The 16,489-nt window shown below is 61.2% G+C and overlaps 2 protein-coding genes across 3 annotated transcripts; one reads left to right on the top strand and one right to left on the bottom strand.

Annotated features, from left to right (window-relative positions):
- The first annotated feature begins 732 nt into the window (after positions 1 to 732).
- CCDC154 (coiled-coil domain containing 154) lies at positions 733 to 9,016 on the top strand. Its single transcript, XM_032461052.1, has 17 exons — positions 733 to 743; positions 1,381 to 1,611; positions 1,703 to 1,892; positions 2,102 to 2,154; positions 2,439 to 2,534; positions 2,905 to 3,028; positions 4,686 to 4,787; positions 4,867 to 4,995; positions 5,070 to 5,194; positions 5,503 to 5,629; positions 5,711 to 5,848; positions 6,959 to 7,078; positions 7,157 to 7,233; positions 7,609 to 7,726; positions 8,153 to 8,239; positions 8,583 to 8,770; positions 8,890 to 9,016. Exons 1-17 carry the CDS (start codon positions 733 to 735, stop codon positions 9,014 to 9,016), a joined length of 2,043 nt encoding a protein of 680 aa, XP_032316943.1.
- On the bottom strand, positions 8,404 to 12,107 carry PERCC1 (proline and glutamate rich with coiled coil 1). Of its 2 annotated transcripts, XM_032460087.1 has the most exons (3): positions 11,944 to 11,954; positions 10,743 to 10,891; positions 8,404 to 10,595 (listed from the first exon to the last, which is right to left on the bottom strand). In XM_032460087.1, exon 3 carries the CDS (start codon positions 10,545 to 10,547, stop codon positions 9,732 to 9,734), a length of 816 nt encoding a protein of 271 aa, XP_032315978.1. In that variant the 5' UTR covers positions 10,548 to 10,595; positions 10,743 to 10,891; positions 11,944 to 11,954; the 3' UTR covers positions 8,404 to 9,731. The 2 variants fall into 2 exon arrangements, with proteins under 2 accessions (XP_032315978.1, XP_032315977.1); XM_032460086.1 differs by lacking the exon at positions 10,743 to 10,891 and having other exon boundaries at positions 11,944 to 12,107.
- Between the last annotated feature and the right edge of the window lie 4,382 nt (positions 12,108 to 16,489).

Genomic DNA, 16,489 nt, shown 5'->3' with positions numbered 1-16,489 from the left:
CCTACTGTGTCCTCACCCACCCTCCCTGCCCCAAGCTTGGGTACACCCAGGACATCAGCACCCAGCTCCGAAGCTGCCTTGTACCCGACACGCTGAGCTCCAAGGTGTGTGGTGTTGCTGCCTACAGGCATCGAGCTCCCCAGGCGAGTGGTTGCCTTTGGGCTGTTCACTGTGTCACAGGGAAGCCCCTCCAGCCCTCGTGAGTGGCCAACAGTGCAGAGAGAGTGGACCACCTGGGCCAGGTGAGGGCCCTGTATCCTCACTGACTGCACACGTGACATGGCCCACACCCCACCCAGGCTCCAGGACGAGGTGTGAGGAGAGTACGTGCTGTCTCCGCAGCCTGTGTTGATTTGTGTTGATGTGACGGTGCCTAAGTTACACCAGATCAAATAAAACGGACTATTAGGATAAAGCCCACCGTCTCTTCTCACTTTCTCACTGTGGCTATGAGGGAAGCTGGAGTCACGGGGGCAGCCGCTCTGCAGGGTCTCTTGTAGGCCCCGTCCTGTGGTCCTCTGTGTCCTCAAGGCCTCGGGGGTGGGACTGGCTGTGTTCGGTTGGTCTGGGCCTCCCCACCACTCCCACCCAGGCCAGGCCAGGGGCTCCTGACTCTGTCTCAGGCCAGCAGCCACACCCCCTCCAGTCCTTCCCAAAGTGGGCAGTTGGGCAGGCCTCACTGGACAGGAAAGCTGAAGGCTCAGGTTCCACTGGCAGTTGGGCCATGAAATCATGAGGTTCTGGTGAGAAAGAAGGTTCCAGAAGAGCCCGCACTTCTCTGCCCTCCCTACCGTGGCATTGTTTTGGAAGGAGAGATATGAGGGTGGGAGCTCACCCCTTCACACTTCATGCACTTCCCCCAGGCCCCAGGGCCTTCTAGCTCTGACTTTCCTACCTTCCTCCACCCTCCCCTACCTTCATCCCCCAACTGCCCTGGGGTCTAGCTGTGGGCAGCTATGGGGTGCTAGGCCCTGGGACTCTCAGCAGTGGCCAAAGCCACGGACGGGGCCTGCTAGTAAAGCTGAATCAGGTGAGCTGGGGGGCTGTCCAGGTAAGGGCCTACACAATGGTCTGGGCCACATGATATACTGCTGCCTCCTGACCCCCGGTCACCTCACAGCCCAGGCACTCCCTCTGGAGCTGACCAGGCAGGCACTGTCCTGTTTCTGCTGCCCAATGCTGTGTGTCCTCAGGTGGGAGTGTGGACCTCTCTGAACCTGAGCTTCCTGCCATGGACAGCCCTCCCTGGGCTGTGCTGTCACCCACTGGGATGAGCCACAGTGAGCTCATTGGGCACACTCAGTAGGGACTTGGGTCCCCATTACCACAGGCTCCACCTGGGGGCGGCTCCCCTCATCAGCCCTAATGGCGAGCCCCAAGGTGCCTTCTTGCAGAGCTGGCTGACTGCGACCCCTCATCAGGGGCCTCGCCCCACTCCCAGCTGAGCACTGTCACCCCAGAGGACCTGGGGCTTCTGGAGGAAGGGCTGGCCAGCCCTGAGCCCTTGAGTCTGGAGGAGGTCTCGGAGAGGTATGAGTCCAGCTGTCCGGCATCCACTGCTTCCATTCTGGAACAGGACACCCCCAAGCGCTGGAAGCAGCTGGAGCAGTGGTGAGCCCCACAGGGGCAGGGGAACCAAATGGTCAGTCCCCCCAACCCCCCGGCACATGCAGCCAACTTGGCCTATTCCTCGCCCTTCCAGGGTGGCTGACCTGCAGGCCGAGGTGGTGTCCCTGCGGGGACACAAAGCCCGCTGTGAGCGTGCCACGCTGCTGCTGCTGCGGGAGCTTCTGCAGGTGCGGGCTGGCCTGCAGCTGCAGGACTCAGAGCTCAAGAAGCTGCAGCAGGAGGTGCAGCAGGTGGCTCAGGCCCCCGAGAAGGAGGCCCTCCAGGTAAAGCAGTGTCCTCGCCCATGGGCCAGGCTTCCTCGTCCTTGGGTGTCCGGCCAGCTGTTTCCTGGACCCTGAGCCCAGCTCAGCCCCTCTGCCCAGACCGAGAACCTAGACAGTCCCCAGGGTCGGGCTCCGTGACGCCGCTGTGTTTGTTCTGGGAGGGCTGGGAGGGCCCTGGCCTGCACTCACCCCACACCTCCACCTTGCAGTTCCCTGGCCTGAAGAGCCAGAACCAGAACCAGATGCAGGCCCTGGACAAGAGGTACCCCCACTACTCGTGGTGCAGGCTTAGCGGGAGGGAAAGGGGCTTGGGGAAACCCCAGCTGGTGCCAGCCCTGTTGGGGCCTCAGCCGCAAGCTTCCAGTTCCCCCCATTCGATGTCTTGCTCAGCCAAGCAGATATGCCCCATGGAGCCTGGGAAAGGGGTGGGAGGCTTGTTGCTGGGCCCCTTGGCGGAGCCTCCACTCCAAAGGCTGCCCAGCCTGCTCCTGGCCACCCAGAGCAGGGCTAGGCAGGCCCCAGGCAGAAGCAGCTCTTGTGTGCCAGGCTGGTGGAGGTCCGGGAGGCCCTGACCCAGATCAGGAGGAAGCAGGCACTCCAGGACTCTGAGCGGAAGGGCGCCGAGCAGGAGGCCAGCCTCAGGTGGGCCCCCGGGGGGCTGTCTCTGAACCCAAGTGGTCGAATGGGAGTGGAGTCACCAAGGCAGGAAGGCATCCAAGCTGCTGATTAACAAGGGACATCAGGGCCTGTGGACCCTCTGTGGGGAAAACAGACCAGCCCGGGGTCCCCACCCTGTCACCTTCCTCATCAGCCCAGCTCTCAATGACAGGTGGGGACACGGAAATGGGTGTGTTTACCCAGGTGGGCTGTACACTCGGTCTAGGCCCTCCAGCAGCTGGTCCTGGCCTAAAAAGGACTCTTAGTGTCTGGGGGCCCCACCAGCCTCCCTGTGTCTTCCCAGCCAAGCCCTCTGGCCCACTGGGCTGCTGTGACCTGCAGCCACTGCCCCTAGGTTGGCTGAGCTGACCGGGAAACTGAAGCAGGAGGAACGGGACCGAGGGGTAGCCTGCGGAGCCCTGCAGAAGAGCCAGGAGGAGGCCAGCCAGAGGGTGGACCAGGAGGTGGCCAGGATGCAGGTACTCCTGAGGCCAGGACTCTGGCATCTGGGCAGCTAGCTGAGCTGCCAGCAAGACGGTCCGTGCAGGAGACCCCCGTGGTCCCCCAGCCCACATCTTTTCCATCGGTGGATTCTTCCCACATTCTACTCTCTTTATGCTTCTGTCCATGTGTTTGGACCTGGGGGCTGACCCCTAAGTCCTGTACTGTGGTAGCCACCAGCCACAGATGTCTCTGTGTATTGAAATTAGCTGACGTCTTAGACAATTTACAACTCAGTTCCTTGGTCACACAAGCCGCACCACATTGCCAGTGACTGCTGATTTGGCAGCGCCAAAATGGAGCATGCCATCCATCACAAAGTTCCATCTGGGCTGCTGCTCCCCCACCTCTCCCTCCCAGTGTAACCTGCACCTGTAGCCCCTTCCTCAACAATTTTCAGCCTTGGTGCTTCTCTCCAAGCCAGGTGGAAGTCCCTTCCTGAAGACACATCTCCCTGGGGCCTTGCTCCTGGGCCAGTGCCTGTAGCCCTAGAAGGCGGGGCAGGGGACAGGGGTAGCTCCTTGAGACTCAGCCTCATCAGCTCTGCAATTAGAGACCAGGGACTGCACCGCATCCCCAGCTGCTGCCTGCATAGCTTAGCTGCCCAGCTCTGGTGGCCTCCCCTGTCCACTGCCCTGTGAGAAGTTTAATGTCTTTGCTCCATTGAAAGGCAGGAGCTCCAGGAGGCACTGAGCCCAGGGATTTCCGACATGCCCAGCTCACCTCTCCCCGAGCGTGCCTCGAGTCTGGGGTCTGCACCCTGCAGCTGCTGCCTGGTCTTACGCATAAGGTTTTGTTAGCACATGGCCGTACGTTTACTGTTGCCCATGGCCGTGTTTGTGCTGGAACCACAGAGCTGAGGGGTTATGACAGAGACCCTGTGGCCCACAAAATCAAAGTGTCTGCCCTCTGGCTCTTTACAGAAACAGGGCAGGGAGGCTGGTGGAGGCTCAGGGCACACCTGCTCTGCGGGCTGTGGACATCCCTCCCAGCCCTAGAAGGACTTGTGGCTGCGGAGAGGGTGCCTCGTGCCAGAGCCCTGCCTGCCCTGTGGGTGTGTGAGGAGGGGAGGCAGCCTGACTGGGCCTGGACCCCAGTCCCCTGCACCCCAACCTCTTGGTGTAGCAGAAGAGGAGCCGATGGCGGGGGAGGGCAGGATGGGCCCCACCCTGGGCCTGGAGGGCAAGGGCAAAAGTGTGTGCATGCACATATGTGTACAGGTATGTGCATACCTGCAGGAGTGTGCGATCATTTGTGCACAGGTGTGTGCATGACTGTGTACTCATGTGCCCTTAGCCACCCTTCCCCGGGCTCCTGGCAAGGGTGTGATCTGGTGGCTGCTGTGTCACCTTCCCTGGCGGTGTCTGGTGGTTGCTGTGAGAACCATGTGTGTCCTGGGCCCCTGGGAGCTCAGCCATCAGATGCTTCACAGCCCTTGTGCCTGGCCTGCCTGCCTTCCCAGGGATGGTGCGACGGGCCGGCCCTGCTGGGGACACAGGAGCAGGACCCCCTCCAATGGAGATGGTTGGGCAGGAGAACAAGCAAGTTGGCAATGGCATGGTGGGTGGGGGTGGATAGGCAAGTAGGCCGCCCAAGGGGAGGCTGCATGGTGACCATGTAGACCCTCCTCCACAGGCCCAGATGACCAAGCTAGGGGAGGAGATGAGCCTCCGCTTCCTCAAGAGGGAAGCCAAGCTATGTGGCTTCCTGCAGAAGAGCTTCCTGGCCCTTGAGAAGGTGGGCACTTGCGGGCTGGTGGGTTGGTCGTGTCCCCCACACACCTGGCTCACGGCAGATGGGCTGGGTCCCCTGGTAGAGGATGAAGACCTCAGAGAGCGCGCGGCTGAGGGCAGAGAGCGGCCTGCGGGAGGAGCTGGAGAGCTGGTGGCAGCAGCTCCAGGAGCTGGATGCAAAGCGTGTGCAGGCCCTGCGGGGACAGTGCCAGGTGAGTGTGGGGCGGGCACGGGCCGGGCCTGGGCTGGGAGCTGGGGTGGGTCTCAGGCTGCCTCTGCATGGCAGCAGGAAGAATGCCACCTCCTGGAACAGTGCCGGGGCCTGGACAAGGCAGTGATCCAGCTGACCAAGTTCGTGCAGCAGAACCAGGTGTCCCTGAACCGTGTCCTACTGGCCGAGCAGAAGGCCTGGTGGGTGTCTGAGTGGAGCTGCAGGTAGGGCGGGCAGGAATGGCCCTGAGCCCAGCATGAGGCCCAGCCAGGTACCCTGGGCCAGAGTAGCTGCCCTTGTGGGAGCCTGTCCCCCTTGGGGGAGCTCTGTGTGGCAGGATTGGACACAGCCCTGTCTCGGTGGCCCTTGTGGTGACACTCATTGTCTCCTCCCTGGGGCTTCCTAGAAGGTTCTGAAGCCAGCAGCCAGGCTCTCAGCCCTGGCCCAGTGCTGAGGGGTCGCCAGCCTTGGCTGAGGGACAGTCTTTCTCAGTGGCACCAACCCCCAGGGATGCCAAAGGGCACTTGGAGGACAGCAGGGCCGGGGAGCTGGCTACCTACCTGCAGGAGAGCCTGGAGGCCATGCAGCTGGCCAGCGAGCTGGCCCAGCAGGAGACACACAGCGCCCTGGAACTGGTAAGGGGGCAGCGCTGGGGCAGCTGTCCTCCTGCGGTCCCCCACTGGTGCAGGCAGCACACTCAGCCCCACCTCTCACAGCTCCGAGAGAAGAGCCAGGCCCTGGAGGTGTCTGTGGCTGAGCTGGTCAGGCAGGTGAAGGACATGAGTGACCACTTCCTGGCCCTGAGCTGGAAGCTGGACCTGCAGGAGCAGACGCTGAGCCTGCGGCTGCACAAGGTAAAAGCCACGGAGCTGCCTGGGGGAGGGCGCCTGGATGGGGGATCCTGGCGCCCCTCATGCTCCCCAGCCATGTCCATCACCCCTGAGGGTAGAGGCCTGAGTGGCGGATCCCAAGCTCAACCAACAGCTGTCCACCAGGCCCAGGATGGCCCTGAGCCCCACAGACCTCCTGCTCGGAGCAGGGTGGCCCAGGGTGAGAGGTCCTGGGGTCCCAACCACAGGAAGGGCTCCACAGAGGGGCCAGCAAAACAGCCTCCACCCTTAAGTTCTTTTTTCTATTTTTCTATCAGCTTTATTGAGGTTCAGTGCACACACCATACAATTCAGCCTTTCAAAGTATGTAATTCAGTCGTTCTTTTAAAACCAGCACCACAATCACTTTTAGAACTTTTCCATCCTCCTAAAAGGACCCCCCACCACCAAGTCATCAACAGTCACTCCCCTCCCTGACTCCGGCAACCACTGATCTGCTCTCTGTCTCTGTGGATTTGCTGGTTCTGGACGCTTTGTGTAAAGCAAATAGTTCACTATGTGGCCTTTTGTGATCAGCATCACATGTTTGAGGTTCACCCGTGTTACAGCGTGTGTCAGTGCTTCCTTGTTACGGCTGAGTAACATTCCATTGTGTGGATGGACCACAGGCTTTCATCCATCTGTCCCCTAATGGACACTGTGATGTTGCCCTTTTGATACCCTTAGTGCTGCTGTGAATACACGTGTAGCAGCCTTTGGCACGGGCCCCCGTCCCCCGTCCTGCATGTGTGAGCAGGCTACCTGTTGTCTCCCTGTCCATACTGACTCATGGGCAGCTGGGGCTGGTTCAGGTGAGGGAGCGAGACAGGCCTTCCTCTTAGGGACGTGGTTCTGCTCAGTCCGGTGCTCCCTCCAGGGAGGATCTGCATCCCCATAGTGTGGCCCATCTGGGGCTTGTGTGGTCAGTGTGGACATGCTCGGAGTCGAGGCAGGAGCAATGTGCCCTCCAGGAGCTCTGCTGCATGACTGCAACCGTCTTGGGTCTGACTCTGGCTCCAAAGGGCTCAGTCTAGCTGCCTGTCCACCCTCCCTCTCTGGGTGGGCTCTGGCCCTCACTGGGTATCTGCACCCCAGGCACAGAATGAGTGGGAAGTCGCAGAGAAGAGATCTCGGGAAAGCCTGGCCCGGAGTCGAGAGGAGGCTGAGGCGCACCTGCGAGAGGTGCAGAAGAAAGTGGACAGCCTGCCCCGGCAGGTGAGTGAGGGCCAGGGGCGCAGCCTCCCCCCTTCCCAGCTGCGCCGCCCTTAGCCGCCTGCCGGCTCCGCGTTTCAGATAGAGGCTGTTTCCGACAAGTGTGTCCTTCACAAGAGTGACTCCGACCTCAAGATCTCCACCGAGACCAAAGCCAGGTGAGGCCCCCAGCTCACTGCCACAGCCTGGCAGAACCGCAGTCCTGGGGAGGGGGGTAAGCTCTGCTGGCTGTCAGGGGCTGGGCTTCTCCCACCTCAGAGGGTACAGCTGTCTCAGAGCAACCCTGCTACATCTCAGGGCTTCCTTACGGTGGTCCTCCCCAATCCCCTGCATCTGCAGCAGTCCTGACCCCTCGCCAGCCCAGGTCTGGCCTTTCCCTTCTGTCACCTGCTGGGGAACCTCCCTCCCCCAGTCCCCTCTGGAGGGGTCACAAGGCTGAGCATCCCGTGCTCTGCCCAGGATCTCCTCCCTCCATCTGCCCTGCCTCCAAGTACCCCCCACAGCCCAGCAGCCCCAGCCTCTTGTGCCCACAGAAAGTTCGAGGTTGAGGCCATCCGGCAAGAGCTGGCCTCTCTTCTGTCCTCTGTGCAGCTGCTCAGAGGGGGCAACCCCGGGCGGAAGATTGCCGAGATCCAGGGCAAGCTGGCCACGGTACCCCTGGGCCCCTAGGTATGGGCACACTCAGGGAGGGGGGCTGGGGAGTCTGGCTCAGACAGGGGACAACCCCTTCCGAGGGGCCCAGGCAGACCTCCTCCCATCCAGGGAGGCTCAGATCCAGGACACCTGCCTGGGGGCAAGTCTCAAGGAACCAGTCATCCTGCTGGGTGGCTCTCACGTCTCAACCTCTGGAAGTACCAAGTGGGAGCGCCTGTCTGGAGCCCCAGACACTGCAGTGCGTCAACAGTCACTATGAAAGGAGCAGCCCTGAACTCTGGCTGGATCCCGCCTTGTCATTTACCGAGAGGCGAGGACCCGCATGTTGGAGGCCCATTTCTACCCCAAGTGATTGAGGCAGGGGCCGCCTTCAGGTCTGCAGACTCCCTGCATCTGTGCCCACGAAGTGGGGACTGTGTTTAGTTTCAGAACCAAATAATGAAATTGGAAAACAGCATCCAGGATAATAAGACCATCCAGAACCTCAAGTTTAATACAGAAACCAAACTGGTGAGAGGCGGCCCCTGACCTGGCCTTCGCACCCCCACCCCCACCCTCGAGGCTCTGGAGTCTCCCAGGCCCTCCAGGTGGGCCACCTTTCTCCATGTGGAGCCTGACTCCCAGCTCCCCTCGCCCCCACCCCCAGCTTGGCCACCTCCTAGCTTTTTGGTCTGCCTGTCTGCATGTTTGGCCCCTGCAGTGTTTCCCAGCAGATAAGGCCTGGATTTGCCCAGAAAGAGATAAATCTCGTTCGCTGTCCCACCCCCACTCTGGTCCTATTCCTGCATTCCTGTGTCAACTCCCACCCCCGGCCCTGGCCACCACGGCAACCCCAATGCCCCTACGTCCACAGCGCATGGAGGAGATGGCCACACTGCGGGAGAGCATGATGCGCCTGTGGAGTGAGGAGGGCCCCTGGGCCCTGACGCTGGGCAGCAAGAGGGTCCTCATGTCCCTGGTGAGGCAGCAGTTCTTCATCAAGGACGTGGGCCCTGGCGAGGTGGTCCCAGTGAACTGCTGGGGCATGTATCAGGCCGTGAGGTGGGCAGTGGGGAGCCACCTGCTGGAGACCCCTCCAGGTCCAGGTTCAGGGCTGGGGGAGGCCCTGAGGGCAGTGGGCGGAGGCGGGGTCCGGGGCTGTGAGCCATGTCTCTGGGCAGGTGGCTTCAGTGGAAGGCTGTCCTCATGAACCTGGTGGCCCGGCGGAGGTCCAGAGTGGTCTTGGAGAAGCCCCTCGGCCAGAAGCCTGCCCATCGGCTCTCATCCCTACCCCTTTCCCCAAAATAAACATGCCCTTGTGCCCATCAGTGTCCAGAGTTCTCTCCCAGGGAGTCAGGAGGTCCCAGGCAGGAGAGTGACCAAGAGGCCCCTTTCCTGGACTCCCAGAACCCCTGCTCCCGCCCAAGCCAGCTGAGCCCCAGGCCCGGCCGCTCCCCCCAGGGCCTTCTGTCCACAGGCACGGTGGCCAGAGACCCACTTGGAACCAGACCCCCAGAGGAAGCGGCTCTTCTGCCTTCATCTAGGAGCAAACAGTGCATTCGTTTGCGCACTCAGACCTGCCCCCTCTCCCTGACCCTCCAGGAAACTCTCAGCCTCTCAGGGCCACTGGCCCTGCCACCAGCTGCAGACATTGCCAGGAGGAGGGGCAGCCCTGGGACCAGCCGGGTGGGTGGGCCATGTGGAAGGGTGCCCTTGCCACTGACTGGAATCTCCCAGGCTGGTCTAGAGGGGAATGCGGCTCACACAGCATGTGGACCCCATGAGCCCACTGCCTCTGAGGGACCACAACAGCTCCTACCCCATCCTCCCCTCCTGTGGGCATAGATCCTGGAAGGCCCATGCCCATTCCCTGCCCTGGCCTGGGGACTCCCGACCTGAGCCAGCTTGTCCTGCTGGTGGCTGCCCTGGCTGGAGGTCCCCGAGGTCTCCTTTCAGGACAGTGATAAGGAGAGTCCAGACCCTTGTTACCCTTGGCTCACCCTCACTGACCCTTGCTTGATCGCTAGGCCTCAGCCAGCTGCACCCCCTCCAGGGCCTGGGCCCCGCCACCCAGCAGCTCGGGGCCAGCCTCAGCTGACCAGCTGGCCAGCAGGTCACTGAAGTCAGGCATGCCAGGGTGCAGCAGGCCCAGGGGGCTGGGCGCCGGCTCCTTCCAGAAGGATGGAGGGAGCTTCCTCTGGGTCATGGGGGTGATGTGGCCATACTTGCGCTCCAGCCTCAGGCGGTGGCTGGCAGGTGCCCTGGGTCCTGAGTACTGTCGCAGCCCGTAATCGAAAAGCTCAGCCAGGGGCCCCAGTGGCTGCGCCCCATCCCCACCGATCCCTGGCCCACGTGGCTGCCCCTCGGGGCCCCTGGGTGAGCAGACCCCAGGCTCGGTGGCTTCGTCATCTTCTAGGGAAGCACCCTGGGCTGGGTACACCAGGTCAGCGCAGGGGAGCTCTCTGGCCGAGCTGCCAGCCAGGTGGCTGTCAGTGTAGATGTCACAGGCGTCTGCGTCCTGCCCTCTGTCCTTGCGGCCAAAGTACCGCTGGATGTCGCCGCTGATGAGCTCAGAGAACCGAAGCAGCTGCAGTGGTGTCTCCGGGCAGCTTGGATCCAGAGGGCCCACTTCTGGGGCCCAGCCTGAGCTCCGGGAGGCTGGGCCGTGGCCCTCTGGCCCCTCGACCTCCAGTTCCTCCTCCCCATCCTCCTCCTCTTCCTCCCCTTCTTCCTCCTCCTCAGAAGTGTCTGGGGGCTCCGGGTCTGAGGGCAGGAAGGGTCCGTGGGACGGCAGAGACAGCCGAAAGTCACAGAGAGGCCGGATCACACCTGCAGCCATCTCCTCCACGTCCCCACCTCCTGGGGCCTCTGGGGCAGCAGGCACTGGCTGGGGAGGGGGGCAGAGAGGGGACAGGTTAGTGGTCAGGGCCCACAGCCCTCCTAGGGGAACAGCTTGTGGGGCCCTTTTTGCTTGGGGAGAGGGCTGAGCTCAGAGGCAGGTGACATTGAGAGAGAGACCAAAGGTGGTAGATACCACAGGCGGGTGGACATGGCAGGAGCAGTGGGTAGCCTGCAGGGTGGAGGCTGCAGTCACCGGCCAGACAAGGAGTGCATCTTGTCCTGCTGCGAGGGTGAGTGACAAGTCAATGCTGATAGAATCATGACTCGGGGAGAGAGAAGTCCCTGGAGAGAGAAGCAGGGAAGCAAGAAGGGAGCCGGTTCAGGGGATGGGGTGCAAGTGGGTCTGAGGCCCTGGACAGCAGAGCCCGCATCCCAGCTCAGGGATGCTGTGGCTCTTGATAAACATGCTGATGTGGTTCTGCCCAGGTGCCAGGCGAGACAGGGGGGTTCCCTTGGCCCACCCCCTACGAGTGTCTGCGGTTGTAAGAGTTCCTGAGGTGCCCACACTGAGTCCGGGAACTGGGCTTGGCTACTTTGACCGGGACACTCTGTCCCTTGCAGCTTTGGGGACTTTGGAGGCTTCAGGGGGCCATGAAGGTGAGCCATTTCTCCGTCCCTTCTAATTCTAGTAAATGCAGCCACTGTCCCAGGTTACTGTGGGTTCCCTATTAGGGGAGTGAGTGTCCCTGGCCTGGGCACTCAGGCGGGTCAGCTGGCGGTGCTGAAGGAAGGCCTGGGGCTGGCAGGACTGGGGAGGGGTGGGATTTGAGGAGGTGCCTGACAGGGTGGGACTGGCTCTCCCCTTGGTTGGGAGCCCCCTACCCCCACCCCAACAGCAGGGAGGCCTCCTGGTCAGAGCCCTGGGCAGGGGGAGGAAGAAAGGGAAGGTGGTTCAGAGAGTGAGAGAGGGCTCCCAGTTGGCCAGAAAACAGCACCTTGTCTCGGGGGAGGGGCGGGGGAGTCCACAGGCGTTGCTGGGAGTCATGGGAGCTGTGCCGGCCTCCCGCTCCTCCCTGCTGTCCTGCTCCGGGTCTTGCTCACAGTTCTGGTCCCCTTTTCCCTGCTGGGGTGTCTCGTGACCCTAGCTTTGGGCTCTAGGCTCTGGGCATGGCTGCTTGTGTGCCAAGACTCAGGTGCCCCTCTTCCCCTGGCCCATGCTTGTCCTGAAGCCCAGCCCTGCTCAGCCCCGCTGATGACCCCTCCCAGTGGGTGGTTGGTCCCCAAAGACCACCTGGGCAAGGGAGCCCACAGCCTTCCAAGGAGGGAGGAGGAGGCCAGAGGCCAGACTTCCACCGCCAGCTCCCTCCCCACCCGCCACCCAGCCTGGATCCTACCTGCCGAGGCCTGCAGCTCCCGCTGGGCAGGCCCACCTCCACCTGGACTCAAGCATTTATAGCCCAGCTCCGCGGCCTGCCCGGGCTGGCAAATATTTGGTGACGGCATTGTCATCGCAGACTGGGCAAATAAAGCCCGTTTGCTTTAGCGCCCGGCAACCAGAGACCCGCGGGGGGAGCCTCAGCCTGCCTGGGGACCGTGGAGTGTTTGCCGCTCGCCCAGCTGGCTCCCACCCGGGCCCCAAGGACCCTTATCTCCACTGCTGATTGGGGCCCGGACCAAGCCTTGTCAAATAGGCGGAAAATTAAATTTCATGCTATTTTGACTTCTGGAGTAGCCTTCTCTAGAGGACATCCTGCTTCTGCAGCACTCCAGGTGAAGGGGGCTCTGGGCCAGCAGCAGGACCTGGAAAGGCCAGGGAGGGCCTGGGACCACCAGCCAGGGCCTAGGCAGTGGGCTTATTAGGCACGTGGGGCCCCTGGAGCCCCTGCCCAGCCCCCTCCTGCCCCTTCCCACTGGTCCAGAGCTGTAGGTGCTTTTGCAACAAGCCTGGTTGAACCCCTCCTCCCGCTGTCCCAGGGCTTCATCCTCACTGTCCAGACTGAGATGGCACCTCCCTTCTCTGGTTCCTTTGTTTGGTTCCTGTACCTTCATCTGAGGGGCTCAGTAGCCCCCTTTCCCCTTCCCTCTTCCCCCTGCCCTGAGCTGCACGGAACCAGCCTGGAGGTGTCTTCACTGCACCTCCCAGGCGGGTTCCAACTGACACCACACCATGAGCAGGACCCCAGGAAGCCTGCCACCCAGCCAACCCTGTCCTTCTAGAGGCCCAGCTCCTCTGCTAGTGCTGCTGCATGAGTGTCCCAGGGCCACCTAACCAATCAGCACAAACTGGGTGGCTGAGAACAACAGACAGGGATTCTTTCCAGGTTCCAGGAACTAGAAGTCCAAAACCGAGGTGCCATCAGGGTTGGCACCCTCCAGAGGCTCTAGAGGGCAACCCTCCTCTTGCCTCTCTCCTGGCCTCTGGTGTCCCCTGAGGTCCTTGGCACTCCCTGGACTTGCAGCTGCGACTCTCCAATCTCTGCCTCCATCGTCACGCGACCGATCCCCCGTGGGTGTCTGTGTCCAAGTTTCCCTCTTCTTTTGAGAACACTTGTCCTTGTATTGAGGGCCCACCCCAGCCCTGTCTGACCTCATCTTAACTCAGTCACACCTGCAATGACCCTGCTTCCACATAAGGACATGAGTTTTGGGGACACTATGCCACCTCATCAGTCACCAGATGTGTCTATTGCTCCCACCACCCTTGGTGCCAGCTTGGGGAACTCCCAAAGCCACCACTGCTTGTGGGGGACAGGACAGCAGCTCCCTCCCAATTTGTGCCCTGCCCCTGTGCCCCATGGTCACTCATGGTCCCAGATTTGCCTTCCAGCTGTGGGGGCTCACCTGTCCAGGAGGCCAGGAGGGTCACAGATGCCATCTTACCCCTCACTGGGTCCTTCCCCTACAGCTCCAGGTTCCACTGCCCCCTTTGGAGGGTACGGCTCCTCTCCCACCCAGAGACATCTGATTACACAAGGGATGTAGGCAGACCCAGGCCCTTCCTGCAAGTGGGGGCTGCCGGGCGGGTCTGCCCCTGCTGAGTGCTGCCAGTGACTTCTCAGGCATCTGCAGGACCCAACACCTGTAGTCAGGACACCTGGCTTTGATGGAGTGACAGGAGAGGAAAAGTTCTACCCCAGGAGTGGGATCTACTCCTGTCCAGGCTGATAATCTGCCACAAGTGGGTCTTCCAAGCTGCTGGTATCTCACAGCCACGTTATTTGCCTGGAGCAGGACCAGAGAGAGGGGTGGCAGAGGGCAGAGCCATGGCAGGCCCCTGGGTAAGGCTGCAGGGAGAGGGGCAGGTTGCCAGCTCCATGGTTGTGTGACATGCCAGGTCTCCTTATGGCTGATGGTTACAACCGATCAATGCAACCCCTTCACCACGCCCCAGAGTGAGTCCTGGCCGGGATCAGTCTCGTGAATCCAGTTCAAATTTATCTGTTCCCCAGAAACTGACCTCAGGCATGGCCACAGTTCTGCCATGAGATGCTGGGGTCCGATGACACGGTTATCAGGTCCTGGCTGTGGGTTAGCCCTGCCCCAGCCATGGCCAGCCTCCCTCTGACTCAGCACAACCAAGATGTCAGCCAAGAACTGAGGAAGGCGGGGGTCAGGGTCTCTGGTGGTTCCCCAGGCTGCTGGGACCCCCTAGGCTCCCTCTCTGCCCACGTATGGCCCCTGCCTCCTGCTGGCCCAGGGAGCACCCACCAGGACCCACCCACGACCAAGGGCTGGACCCCAGCAGCTGCCCAGTTGTAGCTGCAGTGCTATCAGGAACGGCCAGGGCCAGGACCTGGAGGGAGCTGGAGACAGGCTGGGCTGGGGTCTGCCCTGCCTTGCTCAGCCCCTTGAGGGTGGGGCCGAAGGGGTTGGAGGGAAATGCAATCTGGGTGGAGGCCCCAGGAGGGCATTTGGGTCAATCTTCTGCTCTCACCTGTGCTGGGCCCCTGGCTGGGCCTGGGGGCTGGGCTGAGGAAAGTGAGATGCAGCCTTGCCATCCAGAAGGCCCCAGCCTGTGTGGCCAGAGGGGGCTTCCTGGAGGAGGTGGTTTGCAAGCACTCACAGGAACAAGTTCTCACCTGGCCACACTAGGGGAAGGGGAGGTGTTCCAGCACAGTGGACAGCCTGGAAAGGATCCAGGTCACGAGCAGATGGCACCCCTGTGGTCAGTTGAGTGACATCCCCAAAGAGGTCCACACCCTAACCCCTGGGAATCACTTCATGTCATCTCACTTGGCAAAGTGACCCAGCGGAGGTGACTGAGGTAAGGACTCTAAGACAAGAGATGGTCCTGGGCTATCCCATGGGCATGTCTCCCAGAGGGAGGCAGAAGGGTCCAGTTGTGGGGAGGTGGGGACAGAAGCAGAGGGTAACTGTTGGCTTTGTAGGTGGAAGGGGCCTCAAGCCAAGGAACACTAGTGGCCTCTAGAATCTCAAAAACAAAGGGATTCACCCCTGGAGCCTCCAGAGTGCTGGGTTAGGGTATGGCAGCCTGAGGAGACCCCTGGTTGGTGGAGAGACACACTATCCCAGAATCACTGCCCAAATATGTCCAGCCTGGTGTTGTGTGGCCAGCCAGGGCCAGGCCGAGTGGCCTGGGTGTCCCAAGCCTCCTGCGCCCATGGGGCCCCTGGGTGGGGCCAGGGGCCAAGGCACTCAGGCTGCCAGGCTTGGGGCCAGAGCAGATGCCCCAGCATCTTGTCCCAGCTGGCCTCCCATTGTGGGCCTCGAGGGGCCTTCAGAGGTCTGTGCCTACCCTCCCGCACCAGCCCCCACCCCTGCTGTCAGGCCTCGGTCCCCAGGAGAAAGACTCTGCCCTTCCAAATGTGGGGGACCTGCCTGTCGCCATGCATCCCTTATTGATCTTCCTCAGGGAAAATCAATAGCTCCAATATGTCAGCTCTCAAGTGGCGCTACAGTAAATTACTCCTGCCATCGGGCACACAAGGGCGGCAGCCTCCCGCCCATTAGTGGGACATTAGGCCTCGTGTGAGGTTTCTCTGTGTGCTTTGAGATAATGAAGGCTAAGGTGTTGGTTTATACCCCTGGTGGGGAGGAGGTGGAGGAGGGAGAGAAGGGAGGAGAAGGAGGAGGAAGGGGGACTTGGACAAGAGCAGGCATCGCTGGCAGTGCGGGGCATCTGTCACCCAGCACCCTGCTGAGACTTGCTGGGGTCAGGGAGGGGGGCCCCAGACGCATCTGGTGATGGCTTTCCCACTCTAGGCTCCATCGCATCGGAGAGTCAAGTAAACCACAGCCTTTGGGGCTGTTGTTGCCTTCCGGCCAAGATTCCCCGGGATACACGTGTCTTGGAACAAGGTGGGTTTAAGCAAAGGAGAATTCATAGCACTGGACGTGGGTGTCTCAGGGGTCAGACATTAGAAAGGGCTCAGTGCTGGGTGAGGGCCCTGCTCTGGGTGCCTGCTGTCCAGAGCAGGATGACTGACTGGGCGTTGAACTAGTCTCCTGGGGCTGCCGCAGCCAAGCACCACTCACGGGGAGTTTAAAACAACAGAAAGTTAATTTCTTACAGTTCTGGAGACCAGAGATCTGAAACCATGAAGGCTCTAGGGGAGAATCTTTTCCAGGCCTTTCTCCTAGAGAGAGGCATAGCCGGCAATCCTCAGCGCTCCTTGGTTGGTGGTTGTATCATGCCAGCCTCTGCCTGCCTTTTCACAAGGCTTCTCCCCTGTGTGTCTCTGGGCCTCTTCTCCACTTATAAGCACACCAATCACTGGATTAGGGTCCACCTATCCAGTTTGACATCATTTTAACTAATTACATCCATAAAGACCCTATTTCCAAATAAAGTTATGCAATGAGTATTTGGGGGGATGTGAATTTGGGGGGACATCATTCAGCCCAGGATAGCATCTTAATACATGTCGTCTAGGAGGGCAGACTAGGCAAAGCCCCAGCCACGGCTGGTAAAGGACCAGG

This window comes from Camelus ferus, chromosome 18 (assembly GCF_009834535.1).
Source record: "Camelus ferus isolate YT-003-E chromosome 18, BCGSAC_Cfer_1.0, whole genome shotgun sequence".
NCBI lineage: Eukaryota > Metazoa > Chordata > Mammalia > Artiodactyla > Camelidae > Camelus > Camelus ferus.
Note: the sequence above shows the minus strand (reverse complement) of the source record. Positions and strands in the feature narration are given on the sequence as shown.